The following is a 16,744-nucleotide window of genomic DNA, read 5'->3' on the forward strand; positions in this document are numbered from 1 at the left end:
CGTCGTCTCCATAAATTCGTTGGTTTTGTAGTCTTCTTCGATTCCTCGCATGACTAACGGTTCCTTATATAACAAATTTTAAGAAGTCTGTTCAGGTCGTGCACACACTATCTGTTAAGAATGCTCCTACTCAATGAACCACGTCTTATGTTCCACTTATGTGATTTTGATTTTGGTTGTGTAAGCATGTATTAATGACTAACCAAGTTTAAGCGTTCACGGACTACGCCACTTTAAACGTTGGATTTGTAATATAGCCAACGTTTTAAATATGTTTAAAATATAGTCACTTTTGGTGATGTGGCTTCGTGATCGGATAGCATTTTATATAACATTTTTATACGTTAATTTTGATAAATTGTGGTAAATTTATAATTAACCAAAATAAACGAATCGTTGGCTAGTTCTTTAAAATCAAGTTTAAAACTAACTAGATAGCTATGACACTCTTAAAAATTTCATTAGTTGTAAATTGTACCATTGAAGAAAAAGAGACATGGAGTGACATTTCTTGGCACACTTTCAATAGAAAAGAACAAAATTAATGGTGTTGTCTTTAATTCCCTTAGAAGTATCCAAGGGTCAAGCCGGGTTGGGCTAATTTAATTTTTCTAAGCCCAAAAGAGACCCCAGAGCAAGACCCTAGTCGGCCTCTTTTCGTGTTGGATCAGGCCGGACCAAAGTCGAGACCAAGTCCCAAGTCTTTGGGGTCAAGGGTTGAGCCCAAGTTGGATACCTATATATCAAGGTGAAATGGATGGATCTATTAGCAATTACGAACTCATTTCTCATAATTAAGCTCATCCTCCTTTTGAGACAGAGAACATGGAGAGAACAGATAATAGAGAAACGAGAAAAAAAGAAAAAAAAAAAAAGGAAAGAAAATAAATAAAATGAAACAAGAAGGTAAGTACAAAAAAATATTCTCTCTCCAATTTTTACTTATAGATTTGGTCAAATTATCATTTTAATTTATTATGAAAAATGAGTTTGTAAATGCTAATAGATTCATTCATTTATCTATATCAAGCCCAATAAAAGCCTTTCATCGGACCGACCCAACTTTTTACCGAAGTGGGCCAGACCAGCTCAATTCCTCTAAAAAGAAAGATCCATATATATATATATATATATATATATATATATATATATATATATATATATATATATATATATATTCGTAGAAAGGACACAAGTCTTTTAATTAGTTGAAGCAATAACACAAGAGAATCTGTATATTTAAAAATAAAAAGAGGGTGTGATTCTCTTTTCAATGAAAACAAACAAACCAACATCACATGAAGCCAACTCTAAGTAATGAAAGAGATGACTTCAGACCATGCTTATTCTCACATACAAACACTAGCGCTTATTTTTATTTTATTTTTTTTTCTCTTCTTTATTCTTTAGCTAACACACCAACATATTTTGCTCTACTTTTCAGTTGCAAAACGCTCAATAAAATAAGACTTAAGCTCGTCCTTGGGAGGCAGACACAGCTTAACAACATGGTGGCTCGAAAACTCTCTGCTCCACCGGCACAGCCTCGGAAACCTCTCTTCACTCAAGATCTCGACTTCATTGATCTCTTGAATCGGCCGAAACCAATAGGCTATGAAATTCCCGGCAAAGTCTGCAAGGCCAAGGGTTTCGCCTCCGAAGAACTTCTTGTCTTTGAGCTCGTTCTCGAGATGTTCTAGAAGCTCATTGGCTTTTTCCACGTTCTCCTCGCGGTCTTCCTTCACCCAACAGGCTTTACCCAGGGCCGGCATGCACTGGAATTAAAAATAAAATAAAAAAATAAATTTCTGTTTATTTTTAATAGGAAATAATAAAGAAAAAAATAAAATAAAAAAACAAATAAAACGATATTTTCAAATTTGGACGATATTTTATCGATATTTTGAATTTTTCAACTACTAAAAAATATCGGTATTTTATCGATATATCATCGATATTTTCACGATATTTTTAAAACGATAACGATTATAACCAATATTTTACCGAGACTCTTCAAAAAATGATATATCCCGATATTTTGAACATTCGTTAAAATGTATTAGTTTTTGTTCACAAAGTTCTCATTTTTAAATTTGAATTTCAAATAATTACTCTCCATTAAAATTAAATTTATCGATTAATCTCAAGAGCTGTATACATTTAATTAACCTAAACCATTCAAATAATAATAGGTTTCCAAAGGCTGATATGCACCCTATTTTGGTAGTTGGCATGCAAAATTCTATTAATATAACATTTAAGTTAATATGGAAAAGAAAAATTAAATGATAAACGTTTCTCCATTAATCTCAAACACATAAAATTATGAGAGTATTTTGATTAATTTTTTAATCTGCACGTTTGATTAGCCTAATAAACTATCAGAATAATAGGCTTCCAAAGACTGATATTCATTTTCTTGATCATCTTATTTTGGTGGTGTATAGCATTTAAAAGTATATTGATATAAGAAAATGGTGTTCATTGCATGCACTAATATATGGCGGGTCTCACCGATATTGACAGACAAATTAAAAAAGAAAAAGTGAAATCAAGATCGGAAAACCGTAACACTTTCCGCTTAATAATAAATAAATAAAAACATTACAAGTCAAACTATACCTTGTCATCGATGAAGCGAGCCCAGAAACGCGCCTGAGCTCGCTCAAAGGGGTCTTCAGGCAAAATAGGACAGTTTTTCCACGTGTCGTCAATGTATTCGAGAATGACGAGAGACTCGGCGATGGCTCGTCCATTGTGAACGAAAGCCGGGACTTTTTGGTGAACCGGGTTGTATTTCAGAAGCGAAGGACTCTTGTTGTTAAACAAGTCTTCCTCAAAGTATTTGTGTTCAACGCCTTTCATTCTCAGTGCCAACTCTACTCTCCGGCTAAACGGGCTTGACCAGGAACCATACAGCTTTACTTCTTCACCCATAATGAAATTAGCCAAACCTTTTAGTACTCTCTTCTAAGTTATTGATCGGAGGACTGTGATTGTTGAAAAAAGCTTTGGTTGTTTAGTAAAAGTGTTTGGAAATTTAAAAGCTTGGATATAAACTAAAGAAGTATGAGTATTTGTTTGTAGAAATGAGAACTTATTATTATTATTTTGGCTTCATACAAACTTGAATTAGCTACATGTATCTATTCTTATCTTCAAGAGAACTACATGTATCCATCTCTCTAGAATTAGCTTCTAGAAGTTGGCTCCAATACCTTTTTTTTTTTTCCAATTTAATCGCTTAAATAACCTTTTTTTTTTTTTACATTTTTTGTCTTCATAAATCCTATTTTACAATATTTTTCTAATTCTTTATAATTTTATTTGACTTATTTATTTTCGAGTGGTTTTCGAGTCTCCATCTTTCACACTACTTAAAGAAAGATGTTATACAAGCATTGTTATTTGTTTTTGTTTATGGTTTTTAGTTGATTTTGTTTATCAATACTCTATGCCATTGTCGTTTTTTTTCTTGTTTTGTTTTAGATTTGAGATAGATTAGTCACCTTCCACGACCTGATATGAAAATTTCATAATTTTATTTGTACAAACTCAATAATCATCATCACCATGGTTATTGGATCACGGTTGCTTTGATCTTTCAATTGTGAGTATTTCCAAAGATTTTAATGAATGCTTAAATTTCAATGTGCTATAATTCTTTTTATGTGTAGTAAGATATCTATGAGAAATTCTAGTCACAACTCTATGTGTGACTAAAGACTATAAATCAATTCTTCTCCTGATATAATTGGTACTTGGATTTGATTGTCGATCTTCGGATTGCGATTAGTCATTTTAAACTAACTAAAAAAAGGTGAAGTATATACTTACCTTCATCCGTTTTGAATTGTTTCATAAACATATAATATATCAGAATAAATGTTTCCATTTATCTATTATTCAACAAAATGTCTATATCAAAAATATTACAATGAGTGTTTCTCAGCTCCTTGTAGGCATAAATCTCAACGCCATCACAACTTACACTTGCGTATTATATTTCAGAGCCAAGCATCCGTTGAGAGCTAGATCAAACCCCTAGATTCGAATATATGAAAATGACATTTCAATTTTATTTTCTAATTTGAATAGTGAAATTGTTTATGTTCTTCCATTTGTATGCTCTATGATTGTGAGTAATCTTATTTAGAGTGAATGACTATTAGGTTCTTAATTGTGGTACAAACGTAATAATAAGCCTTGGACATGATTTTCTCAATTAATACAAGAATCAATAAATAAATATGTAAACCCATTTATTCATAGAAATAAACACACAACACAAGATCTGAGCCAAAAAAAAAAAAAAAAAAAAAAACAACAACAACAGCAACAATACAACACAAACAACACACAAAATAAAAGTTTCCCTAACACTCATAAAAGTGCTCTTTCTTGGCCAATTCAGTTTGAAGCACTGGCTCCATAATTTAATTGGAAAAAAGCCTTGAGTTTGTCCTTTGGAGGCGCACATAGCTTGGAAACATCGTGATTCGCAAACTCGTCACTCCAACGGCACAGCCTCGGAAATCTCTTTTCACTCAAGATCTCGACTTCATTGATCTCTTGAATCGCTCGAAGCCAAAATGCTACGAAGTTCGCAGCAATATCGGCAAGGCCAAGGGTTTCACCTCCGAAGAACTTCTGTCTTTGAGCTCATTCTCGAGATGTTCTAGAAGCTCAATAGCTTCTTCCACGTTCTTTTCGTGGTCTTCCTTCTCCCAGCATGCTTTCCACAAGGCAAGAACACACTAAAATTCCAAAAAAAATAAAAATAAATAACAAATAAACAACATTAAAAATGTTTTTACGGTAGAAAATTGAAACAACGTAATCAAATAATCTTATTCCATGCTGCTGCAGATAACTACAACTATAAATCCATCAAAATTCCTTTTTATTACTCCTTTCACAATTTGGCCATTAAAAATTATATAGAAAAGTCAACTAGCATTTAAAATTCTAAAATCATCAGTCTATTTGGATTTGAAACTTTGAACACGTTGTACTCAGCTTATGTTTCTTTGTGTTGTGTAAGCATCTTATAAGTAATACAAGAATATAAAATTTATGTGCAGCTAGAATAAGTTCATGTATAAATAATTGACCAAAAACTACGTTGAAGTTGACAAATAATTCCCTAATTAAGGAATTAATTAATAACATACCTTTTCATCGATGAAGCGAGCCCAAAAACGAGCATGGGCTCGTTCAAATGGGTCTTCGGGGAGGATTGGGCAGTTCTTCCATGTCTCGTCGATGTATTCGACGATGACAAGTGACTCGGCGATGGCTCTTTCGTTGTGTACAAAAACCGGGATTTTTTTGTGAACCGGGTTGTATTTGAGAAGCGAAGGACTCTTGTTAGTCAAATCTTCTCCGTAGAATTCGTAGTCAACGCCTTTCAATTTGAGTGCCATCTCTACTCTCCCGCTAAATGGGCTAGCCCAAACGCCGTACAGCTTTAATTCTTCACCCATTATAATTCAAATTCTCTAACTCTTTCGCTAAGATTGAAACTGTTGAATAAGTCACTATACTCGGTCTCAGCTATAGGAGAGAGTTTAGCTGTGTTGTTAGTTACGTTTTCCCATGTATTTCTCCCAGTTTATTTCCGAATATTTACTTGTTAGTTTCCTTATTTGTTGCTGGTTAGTTTCAATATGTAAGCATATAAATATGCGTGAACCTCATCAATAAAGATTAGATCTTCTTCCTCCATTTGATTATCTGAAACTTCATGGTATCAGAGCAGAAAAGATGCCTAAATACGGAAATCAAATACAAGGTCTCAACACCACTTCCTCAAACGTATCTTCCTCAGAAATTATACCAGTCACACACAGCCCACAAACTCAACCCAACACCGATCACTTCTCTCAACAAATAACCAATCACAAACTCACCGGCCATAATTATCTGCAATGGTCTCAATCTGTGCTTATGTTTATTTGTGGGAAAAGCAGAGACGATTTCCTGACTGGCTCAGCAATTGCTCCAAAAGAAGATGATCCAGCCTTCAGATCATGGAAAGCCAACAACAACATGGTGATGTTGTGGCTAGTCAACTCTATGACTCCGGAGATTGGTGAGAATTTCCTACTCTACTCTACAGCCGCTGAGATCTGGGAAGCTGCGAAAATCACATTCTCCAGCTCGGAGAATACATCAGAAGTCTTTGAAACGGAGAGTCGTCTTCATGAGATCAAACAAGGTGATTTATCTGTTACTCAATATTTCAGCTCTCTCACTCGGCACTGGCAGAAAATTGACCTCATCGACACACACAAGTGGAGTTGTCCAGACGATGCAAAGCTATACAAGTCAATTGTGGAGACCAAGCGAGTCTTCAAATTTCTGTCAGGCCTGAATAAAGACCTCGATGAAGCTAGGGGGAGAGTCATCAGCACCAAACCTCTACCGTCCTTGAGAGAATCCTTTTCCTCAATCAGGCACGACGAGAGCCGAAGGAAGATTATGATGGGAGATTCATCAAGCTCGCTCCCAGATCCATCAGCGCTGATGATCACAAGTGACGATAAGGTGCACGCTGCCAAAGCCTCTACTGACAAGAGATCCTCCAAGCGCCCATACTGTGATCACTGCCACAAGCCTGGACACAGCCGCGACAGCTGCTGGCAAATTCACGGCAAGCCACTGGATTGGAAACCTCGAAGAGCCAATTTTGATTCAGAAGCTCGAGGCAATATGAGCACTACATCACCATTCAACAAGGACCAGCTGGAACTTCTTCAAGCTCTTATCTCCAAGGCTCAACAGAATCCAGTCCCAGCTCCTGATGGCAATGCTCTTGTTGTCAAACGAGGTAACATTTCATTGGTGTTTCACTCGAAGACTTCCTACTCATCTTCCTGGATTGTAGACTCTGGAGCCACTGATCATATGACTGGCAATAGAGATTTGTTCACTACCTACTCTCCATGTAATCAAGATATAAAAGTCATCGTAGCAGATGGATCTGTCTCAGCCGTAGCAGGCATTGGAACAGTCAAAATCTCATCAGTTTTGCAACTCAATTATGTGTTTTACGTACCACAACTGGATTGCAATCTATTATCTGTCTTTAAGATTAATAAGGACTTGAAATGTCTAACGCAATTCACTGAGGATTCATGTGTGTTTCAGGACAGGGAATCGGGGAAGATGATTGGCAGTGCTGAAGTAAAGTCAGGTCTATATCTCCTAAAAACTCCGTCCAGCCCAGCCTCTTTCTTGGTGTCCAAGTCCAGCAAAAGCTCCGTGAATAATGACAGTGAAATTATGCTCATACATTGTCAACTTGGTCATCCAAATTTTTTGTACCTTTCAAAAATTTTTCCAGCATTGTTCTTGAATAAAGACCCAAAATCTTTTCAATGTGATGTTTGTCAATTATCTAAACACACTAGAAACTCGTATATGCCTCACTCATATAAACCATCACAACCTTTTTCCATGATTCATAGTGATATTTGGGGTCCTTCAAAAATCTCTAATATTACTAACACAAGGTGGTTTTTACTGTTTGTAGATGATCATACTAGGCTCACATGGGTGTTCTTGATGAAAGACAAATCTGAAACATGCAATATTGTTAAACAATTCTATACGATGGTCCAAACACAATTCAAAACAAGCATTCAAATCTTTCATTCAGACAATGGTAGTGAATATTTTAGCTCTATGCTTGGTGATTTTTTTAAAGCTCAGGGAATTGTCCATACAAGCTCATGTGTCAACACACCCCAACAGAATGGGATAGCTGAAAGAAAAAATCGCCACCTCCTAGAAGTTGCTCGATCAATTATGTTCACTACCCATGTTCCAAAACAGTACTGGGGCGAGGCAATCCTCACTGCCGCGTTTCTCATCAATAGGATGCCATCTCGGGTACTAAAATTTCAAACACCTTGTCAAAAGCTTCTAGAATATTTTCCAAACACAAAACTACTGCTAACTATTCCTCCTAAGTTGTTTGGATGCTCGGCCTTTGTCCACCTCTATGACCAAAATAAACTTGATCCACGCTCCTTAAAATGTATTTTCTTTGGGTATTCCCCCACGAAAAAGGGTTATAAGTGCTACTCTCATTCTCTTAAAAAGTTCTATCACACAATGGATGTTACTTTTTTTTAGAACAAACTGTACTATAATCCTTCAATTCAGGGGGAGTGTCAGTCAACACATGAATTTCAGGATCAACCATCAAGTCAGCCCATGCCTCTCATTCTCACCACATGTCCATCAAGCCTCACCGAAATTCCTGGTCCATCAAGCCCAGCTGCGACTAAGCCTCAAGATTGCCAATCATCAACCCCTTCTCCGCTGCCAAGTCACCACAATGATCCAGGTACGTCTGACATAATTGTTGATGAATTAACTAATGATGATTTGCCAATTGCCTTGAGAAAGACAGCTCGGCCTCATATGCCCTACCAGATGAAGGACTTTGTCTACTATGGAAACTTGTCATCAGCCTATAGAGCATATGTGTCGAGATTGGATCAAATCAGCATTCCAAAAAGTGTGCAAGAGGCGTTGAAGAATCCTGGATGGAAAGCTGCCACGTATGAAGAGATAAACGCCTTGGAGAAGAATGACACATGGGAACTTACTGCTCTACCACCGGGAAAGAGAACAGTGGGATGTCGATGGCTCTTCACCGTGAAGCACAACGCTGATGGAAGTGTTGAACGTCTTAAAGCTCGGCTTGTCGCTAGAGGCTACACTCAAACCTATGGAATTGACTACCAAGAGACCTTTGCTCCGGTGGCCAAACAGAATACCATACGTGTTTTGTTGTCTCTTGCTGCAAATTCCGATTGGCCTCTACATCAACTCGACGTGAAGAATGCGTTCCTCAACGGAGAATTGTCCGAAGAAGTCTACATGGACATACCTCCAGGATTTGAAGATCAGCACACACATGGGAAAGTTTGTAAGCTCAAGAAGAGTTTATACGGTCTCAAACAAAGTCCCCGGGCGTGGTTCAGCAGATTCTCCCAAGTCCTCAAGAAGTTCGGGTATTCTCAAAGCCAAGCTGATCACACCTTGTTCTCCAAGTTATCTCAGGACGGGAAGATAACCATCTTGAGTGTTTACGTTGATGACATCGTACTCACTGGAGATAATCACGAAGAAATAATCAGCTTGAAGAAAATCCTAGCATCTGAATTTGAAGTTAAAGACCTCGGGAATCTCAAATATTTCCTTGGCATGGAAGTGTCAAGATCACATAAGGGAATTTCAGTATCTCAACGTAAATATACGCTAGATTTACTTGAAGAGACTGGAATGACTGGATGTAAACCAGCAGAGACGCCCATGGAACCGAAACTCAAGCTTAATGCAAGCGAAGAAGAAGATTCAGTGGATAAAGGAAGGTATCAACGGCTAGTTGGGAAGTTAATTTACTTGGCAAACACCAGACCGGACATAGGCTTTGCTGTAAGCCTTGTAAGTAGATTCATGTGTAACCCCAAAAAGCCCCACATGGAAGCCGTATTCAGAATTCTGAGGTATCTCAAGAGCTCTCCCGGGAAAGGCTTGTTCTTCAAGAAGAATCCAAGCCGGAGCATTGAAGTCTACACCGACGCTGACTATGGAGGATCTCAGACAGATCGACGATCAACCTCAGGGTACTGTACGTATATTTGGGGCAATCTTGTTACGTGGAGAAGTAAGAAGCAAGCAGTCGTGTCAAGGAGTAGCGCTGAAGCTGAATTCCGATCACTCGCTCATGGAATTTGTGAAGGAGTTTGGCTTACGCGAGTACTGGAAAGCTTGAATGTCCAGATCACCGAGCCTATCCTCCTCCATTGCGATAATGAAGCTGCAATAAGCATCGCAAAGAATCCTGTCCACCATGATCGAACCAAACACATTGAGCTAGACAGGCATTTCATCAGTGAGAAGATCGAAGCTCAAGAAGTCAAGTTGCAATTCATTCCTTCACGATTCCAAATTGCTGATATCCTCACAAAGCCATTACCTGCCTCCTCGTTTGTTGATTTGTGCTGCAAGCTAAACCTTATCAATATATATGGTTTAGCTTGAGGGGGAGTGTTGAATAAGTCACTATACTCGGTCTCAGCTATAGGAGAGAGTTTAGCTGTGTTGTTAGTTGTTACGTTTTCCCCTGTATTTCTCCCAGTTTATTTCCGAATATTTACTTGTTAGTTTCCTTATTTGTTGCTGGTTAGTTTCAATATGTAAGCATATAAATATGCGTGAACCTCATCAATAAAGATTAGATCTTCTTCCTCCATTTGATTATCTGAAACTTCAGAAACTCAATTTGATTAGATGTTGGATTTGAGTACAATAATATCTCTTTTTATACTTTCCTAATGAAGTTGATTCCTTGGCCAAAAAGCCTGCGTGTTGCGTCATTGCATTGGTAATGAAATTCATTGCTTTGGTAATGAAATTCGTCACTTCTGTACGGAAAGTCAATAACTTCTAGATACATAAAGGAAACTTCGGCTCTTGTCCGTCCTTGACAAACAAGTAAAGGCCAACTCTTTTCCTTTCTCATTTTTAATATCTATAAAATACTATTCTTCTCATCAATTGTTCTAGTAGGAATATGCGAACCACAATCTCACATTAGATGATGTGTAAACCTGGCTTAGCGGTATACACCGCACGTCCCGCTACCGCCCCCGCATGGACTCCCGTTATTTGACCAAATGGGAGTCCCGTTCCGTTAAGTAACGGACGGCAGGGGGACCCGCCTAACGGGATTCGGACCCCGTTAGGCTTAAAAAAAAAGAAAAAAAATTAAAATTTTTTTTAAAAGATTTTAAATAATTATATAGAATGATTTAATTGAAAGGATTTTAAACTAAATGAGTAGAAAGAAATAATAAAGAAGAATGTCAATTTAAAAATGGGTCTTTTAAAAAATCTCACCGACCCCTAAAAAGGTGCGACGACGAGGAAAAAGAGCACCCCTTACTTCGTTAATTATTTGAAAAATGGGATATCCCTTAGTTATACAAGTTAGACTAAGCATTGATGTTTACATTTGCGAAATCAACCTCAAAATCGTCAAGAATATCAAAGCACATGAATGTTTCTTGTACCGATTTCTATGTTGAATCCAATCCTTACCACATGTCAATGCTTCGACCATCTCCGGTTTCAAGCTACATCTTCTATCGTCGATGATGCGGCTCGCGCTACTAAAAGCCACATCAGATGACACAGTTGAAACAAGGATGGTGAGGATGTCTTGTGCTATAAATGACAAGACCAGGAACCTCCTTGCGTTCTGCCTCCACCAAACCAAGAGATCGATTGCTTCGTCATCCGGTTTGACCCACTCGTTCCGATCGTACTCTTGTATCTCGGGATGGGACCGTGTGTCGGCTGGTTCGACCTCGGTTGACTTGTCCCACCTTCTTGTTGTTGAGGAGATGGGCTATAAGAAGGCGCGTTGACGAACACATTCGTGTATTGGTGTCTTCTGGGATATTGCGTCTGTGATTGATTTGGTTGTGTTCGATATTATTGTAGGAGTTTCGCTTCGTATACCCTGAAAAGATCATAAAAAGTTTGCACGATCCTCGCAAGATCAAGTGCAACGTAATCTTGGTCCTCGAAATGATTTCTAATGAAAAATGAGTTTGTAAATGCTAATAGATTCATTCATTTATCTATATCAAGCCCAATAAAAACCTTTCATCGGACCGACCCAACTTTTTACCGAAGTGGGCCAGACCAGCTCAATTCCTCTAAAAAGAAAGATATATATATATATATATATATATATATATATATATATATATATATATATATATATATTCGTAGAAAGGACACAAGTCTTTTAATTAGTTGAAGCAATAACACAAGAGGATCTGTATATTTAAAAATAAAAAGAGGGTGTGATTCTCTTTTCAATGAAAACAAACAAACCAACATCACATGAAGCCAACTCTAAGTAATGAAAGAGATGACTTCAGACCATGCTTATTCTCACATACAAACACTAGCGCTTATTTATTATTATTTTTTTTCTCTTCTTTATTCTTTAGCTAACACACCAACATATTTTGCTCTACTTTTCAGTTGCAAAACGCTCAATAAAATAAGACTTAAGCTCGTCCTTGGGAGGCAGACACAGCTTAACAACATGGTGGCTCGAAAACTCTCTGCTCCACCGGCACAGCCTCGGAAACCTCTCTTCACTCAAGATCTCGACTTCGTTGATCTCTTGAATCGGCCGAAACCAATAGGCTATGAAATTCCCGGCAAAGTCTGCAAGGCCAAGGGTTTCGCCTCCGAAGAACTTCTTGTCTTTGAGCTCGTTCTCGAGATGTTCTAGAAGCTCATTGGCTTTTTCCACGTTCTTCTCGCGGTCTTCCTTCACCCAACAGGCTTTACCTAGGGCCGGCATGCACTGGAATTAAAAATAAAATAAAATAAAATAAAAAAATTAAATTTTTTGTTTATTTTGAAGGAAAGAGATAGGTTATATAATGTATTAGTTTTTTGTTCACGAAGTTCTCATTTTTAAATTTGAATTTCAAATAATTACTCTCCATTAAATTTATCGATTAATCTCAAGAGCTGTATACATTTAATTAACCTAAACCATTCAAATAATAATAGGTTTCCAAAGGCTGATATGCATCCTATTTTGGTAGTTGGCATGCAAAATTCTATTAATATAACATTTAAGTTCAGATGGAAAAGAAAAATTAATCGATAAACGTTTCTCCATTAATCTCAAACACATAAAATTATGAGAGTAGTTTGATTAATTTTTTAATCTGCACGTTTGATTAGCCTAATAAACTATCAGAATAATATATATATAGGCTTCCAAAAACTGATATTCATTTTCTTGATCATCTTATTATGGTGGTGTATAGCATTTAAAAGTATATTGATATAAGAAAATGGTGTTCATCGCATGCACTAATATATGGTCTCACCGATAGTGTCATCAATACTCATTAATATAACATTAAAATTGACAGACAAATTAAAAAAGAAAAAGTGAAGTCAAGATCGGAAAACCGTAACACTTTCCACTTAATAATAGATTAATAAAAACATCACGAGTCAAACTATACCTTGTCATCGATGAAGCGAGCCCAGAAACGCGCCTGAGCTCGCTCAAAGGGGTCTTCAGGCAAAATAGGACAGTTTTTCCACGTGTCGTCAATGTATTCGAGAATGACGAGAGACTCGGCGATGGCTCGTCCATTGTGAACGAAAGCCGGGACTTTTTGGTGAACCGGGTTGTATTTCAGAAGCGAAGGACTCTTGTTGTTAAACAAGTCTTCCTCAAAGTATTTGTGTTCAACGCCTTTCATTCTCAGTGCCAACTCTACTCTCCGGCTAAACGGGCTTGACCAGGAACCATACAGCTTTACTTCTTCACCCATAATGAAATTAGCCAAACCTTTTAGTACTCTCTTCTAAGTTATTGATCGGAGGACTGTGATTGTTGAAAAAAGCTTTGGTTGTTTAGTAAAAGTGTTTGGAAATTTAAAAGCTTGGGTATAAACTAAAGAAGTATGAGTATTTGTTTGTAGAAATGAGAACTTATTATTATTATTTTGGCTTCATACAAACTTGAGTACATAATCTCTATTTTATACAAGTGGTATTTCTAAATCAATGATTAACATATTTACACCACAAATTTAATCTAATGGCTATAAATTATTAGTCTCTAGAATTTTCTCTACAATTTTACATAAATCCTACTCTATTCTTATCTTCAAGAGAACTACATGTATCCATCTCTCTAGAATTAGCTTCTAGAAGTTGGCTCCAATACCCTTTTTTCTATATTTTTTTTTTCTTCATAAATCCTATTTTACAATATTTTTCTAATTCTTTATAATTTTATTTGACTTATTTATTTTCTAGTGGTTTTGGAGTCTCCATCTTTCACACTACTTAAAGAAAGATGTTATACAAGCATTGTTATTTGTTTTTGTTTATGGTTTTTTTAGTTGATTTTGTTTTTCAATACTCTATGCCATTGTCGTTTTTTTCTTGTTTTGTTTTGGATTTGAGATAGATTAGTCACCTTCCACGACATGATATGAAAATTTCAGAATTTTATTTGTACAAACTCAATAATCATCATCCCCATGATATTGGATCACGGTTGCTTTGATCTTTTAATTGTGAGTATTTCCAAAGATCTTAATGAATGCTTAAATGTCAATGTGCTATAATTCTTTCTATGTGTAGTAAGACATCTATGAGAAATTCTAGAGTCACAACTCTATCTGTGACTCAAGACTATAAATCAATTCTTCCCCTGATATAATTGGTAATTGGATTTGATCGTCGATCTTCGGATTGCGATTAGTCATTTTAAACTAACTAAAAAAAGGTGAAGTATATACTTACCTCTTCATCCGTTTTGAATTGTTTAGACTTATAATCATAAACATATAATATATCAGAATAAATATATGAATTTATCTATTATTCAACAAAATGTCTATTTCAAAAATATTACAATGAGTGTTTCTCAGCTCCTTGTAGGCATAAATCTCAACGCCATCACAACTTACACTTGCGTATTATATTTCAGAGCCAAGCATCCGTTGAGAGCTAGATCAAACCCCTAGATCCGAATATATGAAAATGACATTTCAATTTTATTTTTTAATTTGAATAGTGAAATTGTTTATGTTCTTCCATTTGTATGCTCTATGATTGTGAGTAATCTTATTTAGAGTGAATGACTATTAGGTTCTTAATTGTGGTACAAACGTAATAATAAGCCTTGGACATGATTTTCTCAATTAATACAAGAATCAATAAATAAATATGTAAACCCATTTATTCATAGAAATAAACACACAACACAAGGATCTGAGCAAAAAAAAAAAAAAAAAAAAAAAACAACAACAACAACAATACAACACACAAACAAAACACAAAATAAAAGTTTTCCTTACACTAATAAAAGTGCTCTTTCTTGGCCAATTCAGTTAGAAGCACTAGCTACATAACGTGATTGAAAAAAAGCCTTGAGTTTGTCCTTTGGAGGAGCACATAGCTTGGAAACATCGTGATTCGAAAACTCGTCACTCCAACGGCACAGCCTCGGAAATCTCTTTTCACTCAGGATCTCGACTTCACTGATCTCTTGAATCGCTCGAAGCCAAAATGCTACGAAGTTCGCAGCAATATCGGCAAGGCCAAGGGTTTCACCTCCGAAGAACTTCTTGTCTTTGAGCTCATTCTCGAGATGTTCTAGAAGCTCAATAGCTTCTTCCACGTTCTTTTCGTGGTCTTCCTTCTCCCAGCATGCTTTCCACAAGGCAAGAACACACTAAAATTCCAAAAAAATAAAAAATAAATAACAAATAAACAACATTAAAAATGTTTTTACGGTAGAAAATTGAAACAACGTAATCAAATAATCTTATTCCATGCTGCTGCAGATAACTACAACTATAAATCCATCAAAATTCCTTTTTATTACTCCTTTCACAATTTGGCCATTAAAAATTATATAGAAAAGTCAACTAGCATTTAAAATTCTAAAATCATCAGTCTATTTGGATTTGAAACTTTGAACACGTCGTACTCAGCTTATGTTTCTTTGTGTTGTGTAAGCATCTTATAAGTAATACAAGAATATAAAATTTATGTGAAGCTAGAATAAGTTCATGTATAAATAATTGACCAAAAACTACGATGAAGTTGACAAATAATTCCCTAATTAAGGAATTAATTAATAACATACCTTTTCATCGATGAAGCGAGCCCAAAAACGAGCATGGGCTCGTTCGAATGGGTCTTCGGGGAGGATTGGGCAGTTCTTCCATGTCTCGTCGATGTATTCGACGATGACAAGTGACTCGGCGATGGCTCTTTCGTTGTGAACAAAAACCGGGATTTTTTTGTGAACCGGGTTGTATTTGAGAAGCGAAGGACTCTTGTTAGTCAAATCTTCTCCGTAGAATTCGTAGTCAACGCCTTTCAATTTGAGTGCCATCTCTACTCTCCCGCTAAATGGGCTAGCCCAAACGCCGTACAGCTTTAATTCTTCACCCATTATGATTCAAATTCTCTAACTCTTTCGCTAAGATTGAAACTCAATTTGATTAGATGTTGGATTTGAGTACAATAATATCTCTGTTTATACTTTCCTAATGAAGTTGATTCCTTGGCCAAAAAGCCTGCGTGTTGCGTCATTGCATTGGTAATGAAATTCATTGCTTTGTAATGAAATTCGTCACTTCTGTACGGAAAGTCAATAACTTCTAGATACATAAAGGAAACTTCGGCTCTTGTCCGTCCTTGACAAACAAGTAAAGGCCAACTCTTTTCCTTTCTCATTTTTAATATGTATAAAATACTATTTTTCTCATCAATTGTTCTGGTAGGAATATACGAACCACAATCTCACATTAGATGATGTGTAAAATTATGACTAGACTAAATTAGGGGTCTTTTTTCTTTTGTTTGTTGTCATCATTAGACACCCCTTGTTTCACAATGCATCATATTCTATAATCGGAGCAAAGCCCATATACAAATTGAAACTTAATTCATATATAATGTTACATATATAATAGTCATATTACATGTACAATATTATTGGAAAGTAAACTTTCATTATAAGTTCAACTATCAAATAATGAAGAAAATAGCATAATTTTTGTTAATTTAATTTATTGCGATGATTAATTTTATTTGCTTTAAAAAGTTATTAAATGCCAACATGAAGCTCAGGAAAAAGAAGTTCAAC

The 16,744-nt window shown here is 36.1% G+C and overlaps 4 protein-coding genes and 1 pseudogene across 5 annotated transcripts; 1 reads left to right on the forward strand and 4 right to left on the reverse strand.

Moving 5' to 3' along the window:
• Positions 1 to 1,208: 1,208 nt before the first annotated feature.
• Positions 1,209 to 2,946, reverse strand: LOC149405455 (glutathione S-transferase U8-like). Its single transcript, XM_089607196.1, has 2 exons — positions 2,623 to 2,946; positions 1,209 to 1,775 (listed from the first exon to the last, which is right to left on the reverse strand). The coding sequence occupies exons 1-2, from the start codon at positions 2,935 to 2,937 to the stop codon at positions 1,434 to 1,436; spliced, it is 657 nt and encodes a 218-aa protein (XP_089463322.1). The 5' UTR covers positions 2,938 to 2,946; the 3' UTR covers positions 1,209 to 1,433.
• Positions 2,947 to 4,325: 1,379 nt separating this feature from the next.
• On the reverse strand, positions 4,326 to 5,519 carry LOC149405456 (putative glutathione S-transferase; annotated as a pseudogene). Its single transcript, XR_016295526.1, has 2 exons — positions 5,175 to 5,519; positions 4,326 to 4,757 (listed from the first exon to the last, which is right to left on the reverse strand). The product of XR_016295526.1 is annotated as a putative glutathione S-transferase (transcript).
• Positions 5,520 to 5,766: 247 nt separating this feature from the next.
• Positions 5,767 to 6,718, forward strand: LOC149405457 (uncharacterized). Its single transcript, XM_089607832.1, has 2 exons — positions 5,767 to 6,538; positions 6,630 to 6,718. Exons 1-2 carry the CDS (start codon positions 5,767 to 5,769, stop codon positions 6,716 to 6,718), a joined length of 861 nt encoding a protein of 286 aa, XP_089463958.1.
• A 5,170-nt stretch (positions 6,719 to 11,888) lies between these two features.
• On the reverse strand, positions 11,889 to 13,412 carry LOC149405458 (glutathione S-transferase U8-like). The gene is made up of 2 exons (XM_089607199.1): positions 13,089 to 13,412; positions 11,889 to 12,409 (listed from the first exon to the last, which is right to left on the reverse strand). Exons 1-2 carry the CDS (start codon positions 13,401 to 13,403, stop codon positions 12,068 to 12,070), a joined length of 657 nt encoding a protein of 218 aa, XP_089463325.1. The 5' UTR covers positions 13,404 to 13,412; the 3' UTR covers positions 11,889 to 12,067.
• A 1,388-nt stretch (positions 13,413 to 14,800) lies between these two features.
• On the reverse strand, positions 14,801 to 16,112 carry LOC149405459 (putative glutathione S-transferase). Its single transcript, XM_089607198.1, has 2 exons — positions 15,737 to 16,112; positions 14,801 to 15,319 (listed from the first exon to the last, which is right to left on the reverse strand). The coding sequence occupies exons 1-2, from the start codon at positions 16,046 to 16,048 to the stop codon at positions 14,972 to 14,974; spliced, it is 660 nt and encodes a 219-aa protein (XP_089463324.1). The 5' UTR covers positions 16,049 to 16,112; the 3' UTR covers positions 14,801 to 14,971.
• Between the last annotated feature and the right edge of the window lie 632 nt (positions 16,113 to 16,744).

The sequence above is a fragment of the Urtica dioica genome, chromosome 2 (assembly GCF_054948205.1).
Source record: "Urtica dioica subsp. dioica isolate 48M chromosome 2, U.dioica_male_clone48M_v1_H2, whole genome shotgun sequence".
Taxonomy (NCBI): domain Eukaryota; kingdom Viridiplantae; phylum Streptophyta; class Magnoliopsida; order Rosales; family Urticaceae; genus Urtica; species Urtica dioica.